This window comes from Physcomitrium patens, chromosome 16 (genome assembly GCF_059467195.1).
Source record: "Physcomitrium patens ecotype Gransden chromosome 16, ASM5946719v1, whole genome shotgun sequence".
NCBI lineage: Eukaryota > Viridiplantae > Streptophyta > Bryopsida > Funariales > Funariaceae > Physcomitrium > Physcomitrium patens.
Window position 1 is genome coordinate 13,144,564 of NC_143425.1, and position 17,755 is coordinate 13,162,318.

At 29.5% G+C, this 17,755-nt stretch overlaps 1 protein-coding gene across 4 annotated transcripts; it reads right to left on the reverse strand.

Moving 5' to 3' along the window:
* Nucleotides 1-9,199: 9,199 nt before the first annotated feature.
* LOC112293779 (UDP-rhamnose/UDP-galactose transporter 3) lies at nucleotides 9,200-12,897 on the reverse strand. Of its 4 annotated transcripts, none has more exons than XM_024543606.3 (7): nucleotides 12,679-12,897; nucleotides 11,452-11,702; nucleotides 11,081-11,265; nucleotides 10,596-10,796; nucleotides 10,193-10,354; nucleotides 9,974-10,063; nucleotides 9,200-9,759 (listed from the first exon to the last, which is right to left on the reverse strand). In XM_024543606.3, the coding sequence occupies exons 2-7, from the start codon at nucleotides 11,615-11,617 to the stop codon at nucleotides 9,502-9,504; spliced, it is 1,062 nt and encodes a 353-aa protein (XP_024399374.1). In that variant the 5' UTR covers nucleotides 11,618-11,702; nucleotides 12,679-12,897; the 3' UTR covers nucleotides 9,200-9,501. The 4 variants fall into 4 exon arrangements, with proteins under 4 accessions (XP_024399374.1, XP_024399373.1, XP_024399371.1 ...); XM_024543605.3 differs by having other exon boundaries at nucleotides 11,452-11,719; XM_024543603.3 differs by having other exon boundaries at nucleotides 11,452-11,831.
* Between the last annotated feature and the right edge of the window lie 4,858 nt (nucleotides 12,898-17,755).

A 17,755-nucleotide genomic window follows, 5' to 3' on the forward strand; every position in this document is an offset into this window, starting at 1 on the left:
TATTATAAATGCAGTAAAGAAGATTAATGTTTTATATTGACAACATCTATCAAAATTAAGTTAAAGAATCAAACTGTATTTTGCTGGAGAAGAAATAATATTTGGTAAAGATTGCATTCTATTTTCTATCTTTGTTTGTAATTTCTATGCATTTGTAGTGCTAAAACAATAAAGAATCAATAATTTGTAAATTTAATTAAAAAATTTATTGTTTGCTAAATTATAAGATAAGACATTACAATTGTCATAGCATTTAAGATGACATATTAAAGGTAAAGACCATCAAAAATAACATGTTCTGTCTTGAAGAGATAGTGAGATACAATGCGTTTGATATTACAACCTTAAAAGAAACCCTCAATGTTTGGTGATATTATTAGAGGTAGGAACCACTTCTAATGGTATCTCAAATGTTTTATTTGAAACAAGTTATAAAGGCCTTAATATTGATCAAATATTAAATTAGACTTTATATTTTGCGTAGAATACTATCAAAGACTGAGATGACCTATCAATTACCTTCAAGAAGAATAATGATTAGGATATGTGATAAATATAATTTGGCATATTTTAGACTTTTTCAAACATGTGATCACTGCTCCTTATGAAACTTGTTTCTAAAAGAAAAAATAATGCACAAACACATATCATTATTTAAATATGGAATATGTAGTAGAAAATAAATGAAGGTAGATTTGATAATATTTTATAGAAAAGCTTCTTAAAAGCTTTATAGATATAGATTTGACTTACATGTGTTTGTAGTTGATTAGTAGGTTGAAAACTTGGCCAAAAAATTGGCCACATGTTACACACGTTGGCAACTTGCGATATAAGTTGGCCATATGGTGCACATATAGGAAATTTATCTTGCAAGTTAGACACATGTAAGAATTCCTATAAAATATTATTGTAGAGCTTCTAGTTAGGTAACATATATAGAAGCAAAAATAAAGCCTTCTATATTCTTGTCAATGTCTTTTTTTTTCTTAATTTAACTTTAAGAGGCTCTAGTCTTCTTATCTTTAATAATGTTTATTTTAATTCTAATATTATACTATAAGTTTTACCACAAATTTATATAGTATTTTAATTCTGATATTAAATAAATTTTTATTCTTTTTGAGTGATACAAGAGTATATTAGAATTTTTATTATTTGTGATATATGTCTTTGAATTCTAATCAATTGTAAGTAAATCCAATAGCAAATTAAAGTATTTATAATCTTTTCACTAGCTATCAATTTCACTACAATATTTTTATAATATTTAAGATCTTAGTTAAAATATGCATAAGAAATTTGAAATAAATTTTACTTATCAATTGAGCAAAAAATCAAATACTTACTTAAAAATCAAGTAGTTTTTTTTTTCTAATTTTTTAATTACAATGTTTCTCATGCATTGTTAATTTTTCTCTAAAATTTGCATGGATATTGATATTTTTATTAATTATTAATTTATAAATTTTTACTTTAATCCAATTATAAAATAATTGCAAATGTTGGAAATCTTTTCTCACCCTTAAATCTCTAATTTTTAATGTATTAACCTAATTGAATACTAACAAATTATAATATAATTGTCTAATTGAATATAAAGTTACAATACATATCTGATATAACTATATTCACAAGCAAACAAAATACCATTTATAGATCTACTAAAATAGTCACAAAATATCCTTAAATATAAATACCATTATATTTCTCAAATACAAAATCATAAGAAGTCAAAATTCCTCAAAATCAACCTTTATAGAATTCTCTTCAAGTTTAGGATTTAGCCTTATTTTTCAAATTAAATAATAAAATTTGCATTTAAGATAGACATGCATACTTATGTCATAAGGTCTGATATTGACTTTACTTCATAACTAATCTTCTTCAAGTATAAAGCCAAGGTCTTTTAGGCAATTTTTTTAGAATCATTTTTATAGTTTCACATAAAGATTCTTATATACTTTTTTTGCTAATCTACCTTGTTTTTACCTTATTTATAGTTTTACAAAGTAATTAGAATTCCTTTCACAAAAAAAAAAAAAAAAAAAAAAAAAAAATCAACAACAACAACAACAACTACATACTATTATTTTTACTTTTTCTTATCTTTCACTTATAATTTTAAAAGAAATTTTTTACTATATTTTAAATAAATTTCTTTAAGATTATTATTTTTTACATATTCATTCATCTAATAATTGTCTTAGAATATAACAATAGTTGTTCTACAAAACTTATCAGATTTCTAAATACACAAGAGTGTATTTGCTATTGAAATTATTTTTTGTCAAAATTTTTTAAAATAAATGTTCTTTCAAAGTATTGTTGATGAGTTAGGAATTTTATCTAAGAATTGTATGAGAAGACATTAGTGACAAGGTATGATATATTATTTGTAGACATATAAAGATGATATAAAAATATCAAAGAATAGATAAATATATGTGTTAAAAAACTACATGTGCTTTTATTAAAAAAATAATTATTGATTGAATTTTAAATTTTAGAAAGTTGAAATATTAAGTATTTATTATATAAAAAAAATTAAAAATTAAAATACATCTAACATATTATAAAAATATTTTATTATTAATAAAAGATAATAATCGAATTTTATTTTTAAATTAAAATAAGTGAGTAATAATAGAATTGAGTAGAAATTACAAGATAATCAAGCATAATCTTTGATATTAGGATAAGTCATTTAGAACTTGATTCATAGGTTTGTAACCAATTACAAAACAATATGTTGTCATAAATGCCTAATAGAAATACAAGTGGCTTCTATATAGGCATTATGGAGGATTTAAAATAAAAGTTTTAAAGAATCATTCTACAAGTATATAGATTTTTTTTATGAAATTGTAGCAAAGAGAAAAAGAAAAATATTTTTAGAAAAAAAAATTATTCGTATAGAAAAAAAATATATTCGTATAGAAAAAAAAAAAAAAAAAAAAAAAAAACTTAGATAGGGTATATAAAAAAATTGATATAATAATTAAATAAATAAATCCAAGAATTGAAAAAAAAATATTAAATTTAAGAAATATTTATGGATATATATATAATTAATGTAAAAAAAATCTCTTAATTAAAAAGATTGTTTATCTATGTGGTTGCAATAGAATATATTATCAAGAACAAGAACTAAAAGAATGTATATAAACAACTAAGATATATATCAAAGAGAGATGAAAAAAAGAAAATATATAAGTATGTATATTCAAGAAAAAACTACAATGGCTATTGCCAAAGACTACAAAAACTAAAGGCTTTTGAAACTAGAGTAGAAACAAGAAAAGAATTGACTAGAATAAAGAAGGCATCTATATAGGAGCATTCTTATGTTACTTGTTTATGTATGTAGTTAGATAATATATATATAGAGTTATATAGGAACATTCTATAAGACCTCCAATATATGTTCAACATGCAAAATATGTATCTAGTTTGCAAAGTAAGTTTCCTATATATGTGCCAAGTAGCCAACTTATATCCCAAGTGGTCAACGTGTGCAATAGATGGCCAAATTATTGGCCAAGTTTTCAACCTATTAATTACCTATAGATACATATAAAGTCAAATCCAAGTCTATGAAGCTTATAACAAGCTTCTCTATAGGATATTATATTAATTACATGCTTTCACTTACATCTATCTACTCTTTTTATTTAAATACTTAATAGAATAAATATTTATGTCTATGATATATGTAAAGAAGCATAAAGTTCTAAATTAAGTTATTATGCAAAGTATTAATATAAAAATAAAATAAAAATAAAATATTTTTAATATAATTTTATTTTTAATAATTTAAATCTATAATTTATAAAAGAGAGCTTAAATTAGAAAAATTATATTTTTATATAATCAATAAAAATATTTATAAAAAAAAATTATAAAAAATATAAATTTTTAAAAATCTATGAAAAAAATGCATGTTGAATTAATAGTATTTACTATCAATACCACAATCTATTTAATATAAACTATACTATAAACAATTAAAGAAATATTATTTATTGCATAAAAACTAATATTGTTTTTGTTATTTTTAATTATGATCTTAAAAATATTTTACAATGGTACTTAAATATATATATGCATTAAATAAATTAAATAAGATATTATTTAATAATATATATATATATATATATATATATATAGATTCAAGAAAAAAAAACCAAGTCAAAGAGTCTTACAACACATTCTTTTATCAAAGACAAAAACAAATGAGATTTGGTAAATTTTAAAATTATATTATAGAAGAAGATGCTATTTTTGTAAAAATCAGATATTGAAGATTATTTAAAAGTAATGTGTTTCAGAACAAATTAAATCAAAAGACATAAAATTTTACATTGCTAAAAAATATATTTGGCTTTGTAATTTTTTATAATAAGTAGTCGTTTTGTACTATGTTACATCAAAAAAATAAAGTGATTTTTTGAACATGCAACAAAACAATTGACTTATATACTGATTAAAAATATAAATTTAATTTCAGTTTAGAATTTTATAATAGTATAGAGTAAAGAAAAGAATATATGCGGTGCTTATATGCCACAGCTACTTAAATCTTTGAGCTATAGATGTTTAAATATTTTAATCAAAAAAATGCATTACTAATTAAATTTTTTGTTATAAGTTTAAAAATTATTATGAATATAAAAATAATAAGAATATATATCATTTTATTTTTAGACTTATTTAAAAAATTAAAATGATAATAACTATGCAAGGAATATAATATTTGTATGGTATATTAGATTTTAAGACTATCATGAAAGTTTTACTATGATTTTAAGAATTTATAAATAAAAAATATATATATGAACAAAAATAGATTAAAATATTTAATAAAAGGTATCAAATATTAAAGAATATATATTTACTAATAACAAATTTTACTTGTGCATGCAAAATAAGCTTGTTAGATTTTATATCCTATTCTAAAATTTTAATACACCAAAATAATCATAAAAAATTTAAAATAGTATATAAAGAATAAAAAATAAATTAAAATTTACTATATATATATATATATATATATATATATATATATATATATAATCTTAAGAATTAATATAAATATTATTCATTAAATTAAGAGGAAAACACTTATACATTTACACATACAAATAGTTCATTTTACAACAATCATAATTGTATGTTTCAATCACTAAGACAAAATCTTTTAATACACAAGTACACATTCAAATAAAAATGTTATAAAAAATTTATACAAGAATTATATTTTTATAATATATATATATATATATATATATATATTATTGTATATTTATTTATCTTAATTTTTTGGATAAAATATCTTACTACTACAATAGCATTAATATCATAGAAAATAGGAGAAAAAATATTTTTATAAATAAATAAATAGTAAAACTATAGTTGACTAAGAAACAACACATATAGCAAGTAAAGTGTCCTATACTATTGATTTTTTGTTCAAATGTTGGAAGTGCCGACTCTTTTTTAACTATTTTATTTAAATGTAAACTACCAAGTGTAAAATTAAAAGTAATAAACTTAATAAGAGAAAAAAATTTAATTACAAAATTTTAGTATTTAAAGATAATAGCTCCTATGCAACTAAAATCATGATTTATACTTTATTCAAAGACAAATCTATGTCAATGCTTTTGTTTTAGTCAAATTTGTGAAAATAAAATACACCCAAGTATTAATTCAAAATGTGAATGTAGACACAAAATTAATGAAACTTGAGAAGATTTTTTTGGATTTTGAAACTGAAGCACTCATCTTAGATAAGATTGTAAATAATAGATTGAATATGTAAATGATCAAATACATAATATTGCTTCTTTTTTAAAGAATTAATACAAAGATCTCAAAAAAATTCAAGGAGTATGAATTAATCTCAAACAAGTAAATTCTAATTTAATTATATTATGAATGTAATTTAAAATTAAACTATAGAAATATTTTATACCAATCCAATCATAAAAAGATTGTATTTGTTATTAGATTATTGTATTTTATTGATTCTATTTATTATCTTTATATTAAAAAATATTTTTACATAATTAAATAAAAAATCAATAATAAATATTTAGCTATCTTAAGTATATATTTATTATTAAGAGATTATTTATCTACAACATTAGTATTAATCTAATTATTTTATTTTTGGTAATAGTTATTTAATTATTTGATTAATTATAATAAAAAGATTAATTTTCTATAATTATAACTTATTAGATGAAACATATGGCATTTTTTATTATTACTAGTTGCTACATAGATTGTACTACATAAATTTGCATCTGATTTATGTTATACAAAAAGAGTTTTTAAATAATTGTTTACTGTTATCCGCATAAGGTAATCACATCTACTTGCAACAATGTTACATGTCTAAGGAACTTGTATTTGCTTCTAGATGATATTCACTAAAATATCCCAATAGCATGACATTAGAGGAGTAGTAAGCAAGGAGATAAGATGCAATTACAATGCCATCAAAATTAACAAGAATGTAGTAAGGTAGAGGGATATTTAAGGGTCAGGGAAAGCAAAACGGAGTTGTCAAGAAGTAGCACACTACTTAGAGGGTCTCAAGCAGTAGCACTATAAGTTAGCTAGTATTGGGTCAAAGGTTGAGTAATAAATTGGGCTTGTTTCCTTTTCAATCATTATATATATCAAGTCTAATTTAATAAGATCTTGTTCCATGTTTGCTAATAATTCCAAAAGCTCGATTAACATCTATATATTAAAATAGATTAGACAATATCACTACACACTGTTAACTTAAATAAAATAAAAATTCCAAAATCAAATTGTTCATCACAAAAAATCTGATTATTTTATCATTGATATAGAAAATTTATTTTTTATGGATTAATTGTTAAATTGGCCATAGATGTATTAGTCAATTCTATTGAAATTATTTAATTACTATGGTAAATTCAATAATTATTATTATTTTATTAGATAAAATTTTAGCTAGAATAAAGATAGTTGTGAAGTTTTTTTTCTTTTTATTTTATTGACCTGATTGATAAGAACTAATAAGTATTATATCATTCAAACCACATTATAAAGATTTGTAATGTTTCATCATGTGTAAAAATACATATCAAAGAAATAACCAATAAATTACTTTAAAAACAAATATTTTTTAATTAATTAATAAATAGGGCTTCAATTAACTATTACATATTATTATAATAAAATTAATAAAAATTATAATTGGTCCATTTTGCCATTGAATAGTGTCTTGATTTACCAATCTAATTTACTTTTAAGTTGTTTGTGAATTAATGTATTATTAAATTATAAAATAATTATAAAAAGTATAAAAAATATTATTTTTATATTTATTAATAATTAAACTTTAAATTTGATTAAATATGAAATTAGAAATCATGTACATTATTTATTACAACTTTAAAAAATAAAACTAATCTTAATTTTATTTTTAAATTTTTATTAATAAAAAATTATAAATTTAAAGACATATATTTTTAACTAAAAGACATAATTACAAATTGTCTTTCGAACATTTTTTTTATTTTCATTATATTTAAAGTAGATCAAATCTATTACATGCTTTAAGTTATATTAAAATAGAGACAAATTTAATATAAAGGGTTTTAGTCATAAAAATTAGAAGAAAAATATATTTATATAGAGAAAAAAATACTATTTAAAAATAAAAATAAATTAAAAAAATAAAAATAAAAAAGAAGCTTGCAAAAAAATATCTTTCATATTTTTGTAAATTTTAACATACAAATAAAACTGAATAAAATTAAATTTGATATTATATTGAATTGATAAATCAAGCATTGGCTATTTAATAAAAGAAAATTCTTGCAAAAATGAATACAATAGAAAATGCATTGGTAACAAATATTTATTATGTAATTAAGAATTTTGTGTAAAAATTTTACAGAACTTTAAACAATAGTTTTAAAAGTATTGGTTCTTAAATTACAATGTATTGTTTGTTTCCCATCAAAAACATAACTTTGAGCATCAGTGATGTTGCACAATATTTGGTAGGTACTAAGATATAATAGTGGCTTAATGCATTTAAACTTTGAGAGATTCTAAATGTTAATTAGGGTAGGAAATCTTATCAAACTTAATTAGGAACAATCATTACCAAGTTATCGTACAAGACAAAACAATAATCCAAGATTAAAAAATATATGAAAAAGGCAAAAAAAAAAATGCTATGATACAGAAAAAGGCATTAACCTTCAGTTCAATAAAGGAGGTGAAAAAGGTGATTGATTGTAGGGTGTCGTTGAGTTTTTGTTTTTCACTCATTTATTACCCTTCCCTTCGCAGAAGCCAAGCCAAGCCCAGTTGAATTGTTTTTTAGGGTTTGACTTGACCTGGTCGAGATCGGGCACCGGGGAAGGTGCGCCACACTGAAATTCCTCGAAAACTCCTAAATCTGAACGAAGCACCCACAAAATTTCTCCTCGTTCCGACCACGTGCGGCTCCAAATTCGTGGTGCCCAACACAATTATCGCTATGGCGCCATTTGGGTATTTGTCAAATTCTGTTGGGTGTACACGTAATTGTTGGGTTCCATAGTTTTCAAATTCTCCTCAAAAGTGTCTGTATTTCTGGTATGAGGACAGGAGAGAGTTGGCCGAACAGTGCTTCATTCCAGCCACGTATCAAAAGCTCGACTTCGCGTGGTTGGAACAGTGCTCCCTATCATGCCGCGGAGGTGGTCTAATTTAGAGGTTTATTTGCACTCAACGCCACGAGCTGTACACAGATTCGTCCCAGTGATCGCATTATTATTATTAGGGGTTGGGTATTCAAGTGCTTACATCTAATGTCCAGAAGTTTGTGAGCCGATTTCTCGGCGGATGGTAAGATTCATAAGTCCTACAAATAGGGACTGATTTCAACACATTTGATACCCACAACAGAATCGACATGTACAAATGTGCTTTTTTCAAGTGCAATCATGCATGTGATTGCTGTCAAATCATCGAATAAATGTGCCATTTAATATCGACTGGATGAGCTGTGATGCCAAGTCCTCCCGTGCATTGCAGAAATGAACATCGAAATTGTCTGAGGCGGTGCGTCGAAGAGAATTTGCTAACGAAATAAGCTTGTTGTGCACATTGCAGTTAACATGCAAAATCACTTTCATCGTACTCAAAGATAGACAGTGGCTTCCGTGGAAGAAATGAATAAATAATTGATTGCGAGGAAATCGGCATGATCAAAAAAGGAGCTAACTAACTCCAGCCTCGTGCTCCCAGCGAGACGATAGAATGAGGAATGGAACTGTCCCCACACTCTAACTACAATGATGATTACTGAAATGGCTATTTTCCAGTGTTTCCAAGCGTAAGCTGAATAAGGTCTTCAGTCTTCCGACTTTAATATACGGTCTCCAAGCAGGAAATGGTCTTGGTGAGGGCGTTTCAAAAACGCAAGCCCCTCCGATGGTAACTGTCCTAGTCAGAATCTGCTCAGTACTTGTCCGACTTCCCTAATTCCAAGTCACCTTTCAATAACGAGCTAACTTCCTCTTCCGATGCGTTGGGCTCTACAGTTTTAACAGAAGCGGCTTTAGCTGCTTGTGCCTTGGCAAATTCCACGGCCCAGCTGTAGGTGATCATTCCTACTATTGCCATGAACATGCCCATTAAGTTCTTCCCGGTTAACACTGAATCAAAAAGAATCCATCCCAAAAGTAGGACGCAAACAGTCTTCATGTGTCCCAGAACCTACAAAGAAAGAAAACTTAGTATAATTGTGTCGGCCATATGCACAAAGTCCAAAAGCCACTTGAATTTTAAGTTGCATTGTAAGAAAGCATCTCAAAAGACGGCAGTGGAAATGGTTAGGGTAATAATGATGTAAAGAAATATGTAAATTGCACATGGCAGCTTAAATAGATAACCAATCCAGTCGACAACACGAGTAAGCGCATTAGATAACCTGGAATGTGACTGCAGAGAATCTCCCGATACACAAATACTGGCTGATGTTGCAGAATACAGCAAGAACGCATGAGAGCAATATAAACATCTGCAGGGTCAACGATACAGTTTAGCACATAATCTTGTTTTCGCAGAGTAGCAGAGTTAGCTATTAGAAAGAACAGAACAATGTATGAAGCACGCAAATCAAGAACTTCAGTGCAGTATCAGGACTTACCACAGCTCCAATGCTGTAGGAATAGTCCAAAATGTTGCGGCCATTGAGGAAGTAGTCAACATAGGGACCAAGGATTATCAACGACGCAGCTTGAATAGGTGCGGTCTTGCTTAAAAGTTCGAAAGAGCCACAACTGTGCTTCTTTTGCAGTGCACCAATGTACTGCAGAATGTCAAAAAAATTATCAGGAAAGTGAAACAAGAACATAATGTCAAAATCTGCTCAGCACGGAGGAAAACCAATCAACCGGCTCAGAGCTGACAATGCCATCGCAATGGTACGCACGAAGTCAACCAGGAAGGGGATCCGACAAAGGATTTCAGAATTTCTGTACTAGACGTAATAAGATGTACTATGACACTCTCTAACTCAGCAGAAAAAAATCTAGTGAGTGGTAACTTACAATCTGTTGGAGTGAAGTAGAAATTACTGCAGTAACAGCTGCTAAAAATCCCTTAAGATTAACACTAACGTCTGTCACAGTGCAGACGCCAACCCCAATCATAACTATAAATATGGAGATCTTGACCTCCCTTGTGTAGTTCTTGTTGTGAATTATCCACTCTAGAATGCTCACAGTGGGTATCATACTCAATTTAGCGATCTGTATCAAAGAAGCAAGAAATTTGGTGAACAAGCTGTCAGAGGTAGGGACTCACAGAGCTCTTCCTTTGTACATTCGAGGGAGAAAATTCACCTCGGATGGGGGGTAAGAGCTTGAAACATTTCATTGTATTACGAGGATGAAGAGATTACTTTAATCAAAGAGTTGTGGATCAGATGCGTTTCAACAATACGACTGTCACTCCAACCTACTGATGGCACAATTTACTTCCTGACATACATCTTATAAATTTCGAATGAGTTGCCTTGGATGCATCCAAATACCTGGTAGAAGCCGACAGAATTTAGCATAAGACTCAGGTTCATAGAAACAATAGATGTGTTGGACACCAAGGAGAACAGAAACAAATCCTTGAATGGCACATGCTTTGAGACAGAGTAGCCCATTGCAGAAGACACGTAACCCACTCCTGCCGTCACGGCGAAGTGGAACGCCGTCAAAGTTGTTGCTGCATCCAGGAATTAGCCAGTAAGAGAAGATGGAATTCATGCAATGAACATCCAATGGCTATAAATCCCAGGTCCATTACCCTACTGCGTCAACCTGAGGGTTTGCAACTGAATCGTAGGTAACAAACGGCGAAAGAAACACGAGCATGGTTCGAGATCGCCATATGTGGCTCGTGAAACCTCACCAAATCTGAAGTCGTAACCTCCTTTCGACATAACTTGTTTATTAGCCATGATAATACCAACAGAGCTGATAATATTCATGGCCCAAGCTCCCACATCTGAAACTGCTTTCTTCTCCTCTTTCTTTTCAACTGGAGGCTCCATGTTCGCTTTCACTGAGCTCATCATGGCTGCTATTTTCTAAGAACTGGCTCTCCAATCTGGCAGGGGCTGTAGGTACACAGCAATTTATACGGAAAAAAGCGTCGGTCTTCTGTTACACACAACACGCTGCCATGAATAACCAGATCAGATGAGCTGGAGTGAACTTCGTCTCCGAGAGTATTGATGGATGTTGATACAGTGCAGTGTTGCGTACAAATCCCGCCCACAAAATCAATACCTAATTAACCACAAAGCTTGTCGTTACACGCCTGGAATGTACAGGAAACACGTCAACCTACGACACAAAAAATATGGCCCAGCTATGAGACGATCACTCTTGCATGTGAATGGGCCCAAGGGCAGTGATGAGCGACCCTTTAGGTCTAAAAAGATTAAATAAAAAAAAACGGCAGAGGAACGACACTTAAATGCAATTTTGGCGTTACTGAAACCAATAGTGGAAAGTACCGTACTCAGATCACGGGTATCCATGATAATACAAGAAGGGAAATCTACATAATGGTCACTGGTGAATAAACTATCAATCATCAGGCAGTACGAAACACACTTTGGAGGTGAAATCCAAAGAAGAATCTCAGCCATAAAAGACCAAGAAAATCTAAATGACGAGCTTTTATTCACATTCTATCAAGGGCGCGAGAATGATGGCACCAGAGCTCGTAATATATTTCAAGAGCCAAAGTTGAACGCATGAATCTTGCGAGAACGAACGCCAGTTCGCAATATTTGCGCACACACCTAAATGACCATGCGCTACAACGGTGGACGAGGCAATACGTACTACGAGGTCGGCCAACACACTCGAAACAAAGCATATGGAACCGACAGTAAATTTCCCTCCACCTCACTCACCCCTGGCCGCATAAAATCCGCAGCGGCTCGCTATCTGCAGCTATCTGCAGCTATCTGCTACATCCGCACTGGAAATCCAAAACCTCCAACCCCAGATCTACACACCAAATTTACAAAAACTTGCGAAGTCCAGGCGTCTAAGAGAGCTTAAACACGTCACCCGCATTCTCCCACACTCCACCAGTGCAGAAATCCTCCACACACTTACTTACCCTCGGCGAAAGAACCACTCGCCCTCGCTTCAAGTCGGATCACTCCTAAATAGTAAGATCTACTTGCACCGAAACCGAACAAACGTCCTCCACTGCGTCAAATCTCCACGAAAAAACCGACTCAGGCGGTCGGAGCAGCCAGCCGTGGCGTGCAATCGCTTGATGGCCAGACGCAGGCCAGCAAGCGAGCAAGCGCGAGAGGGAGAGAGACAGAGAAGGAGGGGGAATTATGAATGGTAAACTGTGGCGGAGCAGAGCATATGTCTTGAATGGTTCCCTTGGTACAAACGCGTGCTTTCGTTCATTGCAGTGCTGTGGCTCCTCCTTGTTCCTTTCACTCCCCTTCCTCTCTCCTCTTCTTTCTCTCTTTCCCTCTCCCTCCCCTCCGCCCTAGTTACCGACCCCCCTCTTTGCTCAACCGCACCAGCTTGCATATTGGTTTCCGCGCCCGTTCCAACGCGGAATTGCCCCCTCTACGTGGCACCTTTCCTTAGAATAACCACGTCTTTCATTCTAATTACGGCGTCCGATTAAACCAAAAATGACAAGCTTGGATGAACGCTGTGAACGGAAGATAGGAATTCTGTTCATAGCTTCTCTAGCATCCTGAATGTGGAACATAAAAGCATTCCCTCCCATTAGTTCTTTTGCTTTTTGTCTCCTTTTTCTATGTCGATTAATAGAAATAAAAAATTGGAAGTGGTAGATGAGAAAGGAAATAATTTATGGTTCTGTGTCGCCGCAAAGGGTGTCCTGCGGCTCATCCATCAGTAAATGCTCAGTCGTTCGTTCGTTTTTTCATCAAGTCGTGGATTATTTCTTCTGAGCAACAGACGGCGAGATGGTGGTCCTTCTCTTATTCTGTCCACCCATCTATATACATTCATCCATAAAGTTGCTGACTGGGCAGGGCGTGGGCCACGGTGATAGGAGGAAAGGTGGGGGAGAGCAAGGACCACGGGTGTGGGTCCACTTTGTGCATTGACAATTATTGGTCTAGTTCAGATGATTGGGTTGACTTGTGCAATTGGAGTCCCTGCGTCTCCTCCACGTGGCAGAATCCTATTCCGCGAGATTTTGGCGTTGTAATAACTTGGGAGAATTTTTTTAATAAATTTTGAGGAAGGAGAACCAAAAGTAATTAATTCTATGCTTCTATGTACTACCAACCGAAAGCTAGATCTTTACTTTAGTGATCAAACGTAGAATCAAATAAGTCTATTTTGATACACCTCCACTTGATGTATTTGAGTTTGCTAGGACCAAATCCATCCATACAAATAGAAGTGTATATTTTTTTAAGTAAATTAGATTAACACGTACATTTGCTATTGTGTGTTTCAGGTAGGGGTTTTGGGTTTAAGATGCTTTTGATGACCAAAAACTGTTCTGGAAAATGTTGAAAGAAATGTTATTGTTCTGATTTGGTAGCTTTGAGTCAAGGATATGTTGATAGAGAGTCATTCAAAGTGTCTAATTCTCATGGTTAATTATCTTACCAATAATCATTTATTAATATATTTTAATCCGAACCATTACATGATATAATCATGATATGTTTTAATTAATATAAAAATATATAAAATAGTTTATTCTTATAATTTTTTTCATAAATAAAAATAAATTTAAATATTCGATTTTAGTTAATCATTTTAAATTACTGCAAGTATCAATTATTTTCAAAATATTAATTTTGTCATTAGATTAAAGCAATTTGGACATATGTATTGATTAATATAAGTAAAATCATTGTTGTAAATAATAAATTTATAATGGATATATTCATAAAATGTTTATGATCAGAAAGATATATATATATATATATATATATATATATATATAATTTAAAGATTTATAGAAAAAAATTATAAAAAACTTTGAGTTGGGAGAATAATATTCATCAGATTATATATATACATATATATATATATATATATATATATATTGTAAATTTATTTCTAAAATTAAATTAAATAGTTCAAAACATTGATATTCTTAAAGACTAATTTTAATTTATATACATGATGTTTGTAGTTTAATACACATGGTTATCAAAAATTACAAGACATCAAATAGTTATTTAACAATGCCAAACTCTTTTGAGAATAAAAATAAAAATAAAAGAGCTACCGAAGAATCATAAATCATATAATTAAATGTAAAAGAATTAAAAGAATTAAAAACAAAATGTAAGTCATGTGTTTTATTTTATACATGTAACCACAGATTTTGCCACTACCAGCACAATTTGCCATCCATTTTGATATATTTTAAATCAATTTGATATATTTTTTAACGAGGTAATATATAAATTTATATATTTCTGAGAATGAAAAACTATTTATGTATTGTCTTTTATCAGAATAAAGATAACATAGTGGAACTTCAAGATCAAGTACAAAAAACGAGTTGATTATAAAAGAATACCTTTGTATGTTTTTATACTATATTGTTAACACATTTTGGTATTTGGTTTGAATGGACGATATTAATAAATATGATTGTATTTTTATAATAATTTACAAGAAGAATAGTCATATGACTTTGATGTTGTAATATAATTCTTTTCCCATCTTTAGTTAGTTACACTTAATATTGGTTGTTATATTAATTAAATTAAATTCATTTCAAGTATCAATTTCATATTTTTTCTAACGTCTTAATAAAATATATATATATATATATATATATATATATACACTCTTTGAAATTCTAATGAGTTTTTTTATCAATAAAAATATTTATAAATAACATTAAAATTAACTAACTAAAACAATTACCAATGTTAAAGCTATGTAGTTGTAAAAGAGAGAAATTTGTAACACACATGTGATAAGCTAATATTTGGATAAACTTTTACAAAGACTAGCATGCATTTCTATTGATCAATATGTTTTTGTTTATTTATTTATATATTTGAATAGAATATTTATAGAGTTAAATTTGAGATTTTTATGCACATCATGTGAAGGTTGTGTATATAAAAAGAGAGCTACAGTATAGTTGTAATTGAGATTTTATGCACATCAAATGAAGGTTGCATATATAGAAAGAGAGCTATAGTAGAGTTGTTTTTAAGCAGAAAAAATGTTAGGGTTTTTGGATGATTCTTATAAGACCAAAAATATCTCTAACAAGGAAGTAGAAAATAGATGAGAGCTAATATTAAATTTTTATGACTATCGTACAATGTTCTACTACTAGTAATTTCACAAATTATAGAATCACACACAATTTATACACTAATTGAAACTATGTAAAAATATATTGTTCATCAAAATACATTGAAATATTTTATTATTTTAAAGTTAGAATTAGGAAATACAAATCTTGGTAGTTTTTAGGAATATTTGTGTATTTTTATAACGAACTCCTAAAAACAAGGAGATAAAAAAATAAAGAACACCTTCATATTAAGAGTCTAATAATAACATGTATCAACAGAATTTTTGGTTTTATTAAAAACAAACAATAATTTCTTTGGGATATATTTGGGAATGATTAAAACCTATGCATGCTAGAATCTTTTCAATGGTTTAGAAGGATTAGAAAAAAAAAATTTAATTAAATTACAAAAGTAAAAAGAATATTGATGTTGTATATCCTCAAAAAAGTGAAAGGAGAAGAATCTGAGAAAAAGCTAAGGTTTACTATGACAATTAGTCAGTCAATAGCAAGCCATGTGAGTTCCTCCCTATTATTTTTGGGCCATGGCTCCAGCGTGGCAGAGACTCTGCCCAGGCGGCGTGTCCTCAATGGGTGTGACCCCGGCTGACCCAGATGCACGGGGAAGACCAAAGTATGAGTCACGCGGGAAGCCCAGTACTCTTGGGATGACTTTGACTTGACTTTTCCCCCTCTGGTCTCCCCGCTAGCTCCTACTTGTTCCCGGAGCGGGCAGCGAGGCCCAAATCAACACCACCCTACCATGTGATCAGTCCTAGGTAGATAGGTAGATGGGTAGATAGTTGGGTCGAGAGGTATGTAGATGGGTAGGAAAGAATAACCTTGCCACGTAGAAAGTTGAGTAATTGTGTGTAAATTTAGCTTGTAATTCCCTCGTCTTGGAGGCTTTCAAGGTTTTACTTTTTTGTCCATTTGAAAAAAATGTATGATTATCTTTTTTCTTCTCTATTTTATTTTATTATACTTAAAATAATTCTTTATCAATTGCATCATTTTACTTTCACCTACACTGTTGTCATTCATTGTATATTGTTGAAGATGGAAGTAATATATATGTGTTCTTATTTTGGCAATCTTTTTATTTTTAGTATTTTAAAATTTTAAATATTTGATAGGAAAAAGATTGTAAATATTTGTTATAATATATACCAAAAAGAAGGAACCATTTGGTAAACTCCAATTGTCCCACAAAACTCAACGTGTAAACACATTAAAATTATTTTCAAAATACATATCATTTATTAGTTTTCATACATGTGATTGATGTTTGTTAATGTAATCCAAACATATGATTATTGCTTAGATTAGACAAGACTCAAATTGTGCTACTCACAAGGCTATTGATGAAAAAGCAAGAATAACACATGAAAAAAATGTACCACTCATTACTAAATCAATCAAATGAAATGCTTCTCTTGGGTCACCCAAAATTCCATACAATTAAGGGCATGAGTTAGATAAAATGATTTGATTCACATGCGATGATCACAAAGCACCTCATTACAATCACACTTTCGCTTTTTCAAGTACAAACTTTATTCTTTTTCTTTTTATTTATTTTATTTCCTTAAAAGAAAATAAAAGAAAAGGAAAAAGATATTAGAATTCGTCAGAGGCATCTTGTAGTAAACAGTGTCGTGTCAGCCAAGTTCACATCCCAAGGGGTAAATATACGTGCATTCAGAACAGGGTCTTTTACCTAAAAAAGTAACCAAAGCAAAAAAGCAATCGAGCTTTTTACCCCCACCTCAGTGCCCTCCTACCGACTTTCTCCAACCTCCCGAAGTGTGAGTCGCAAAACAGGGGGAGGGGGTTTCCACCAGCCCCGTTCACACTACCGTCATGGGAAAGCACACTCTTGCACACTCTGTCCTGCTTTCTGACCACAGCT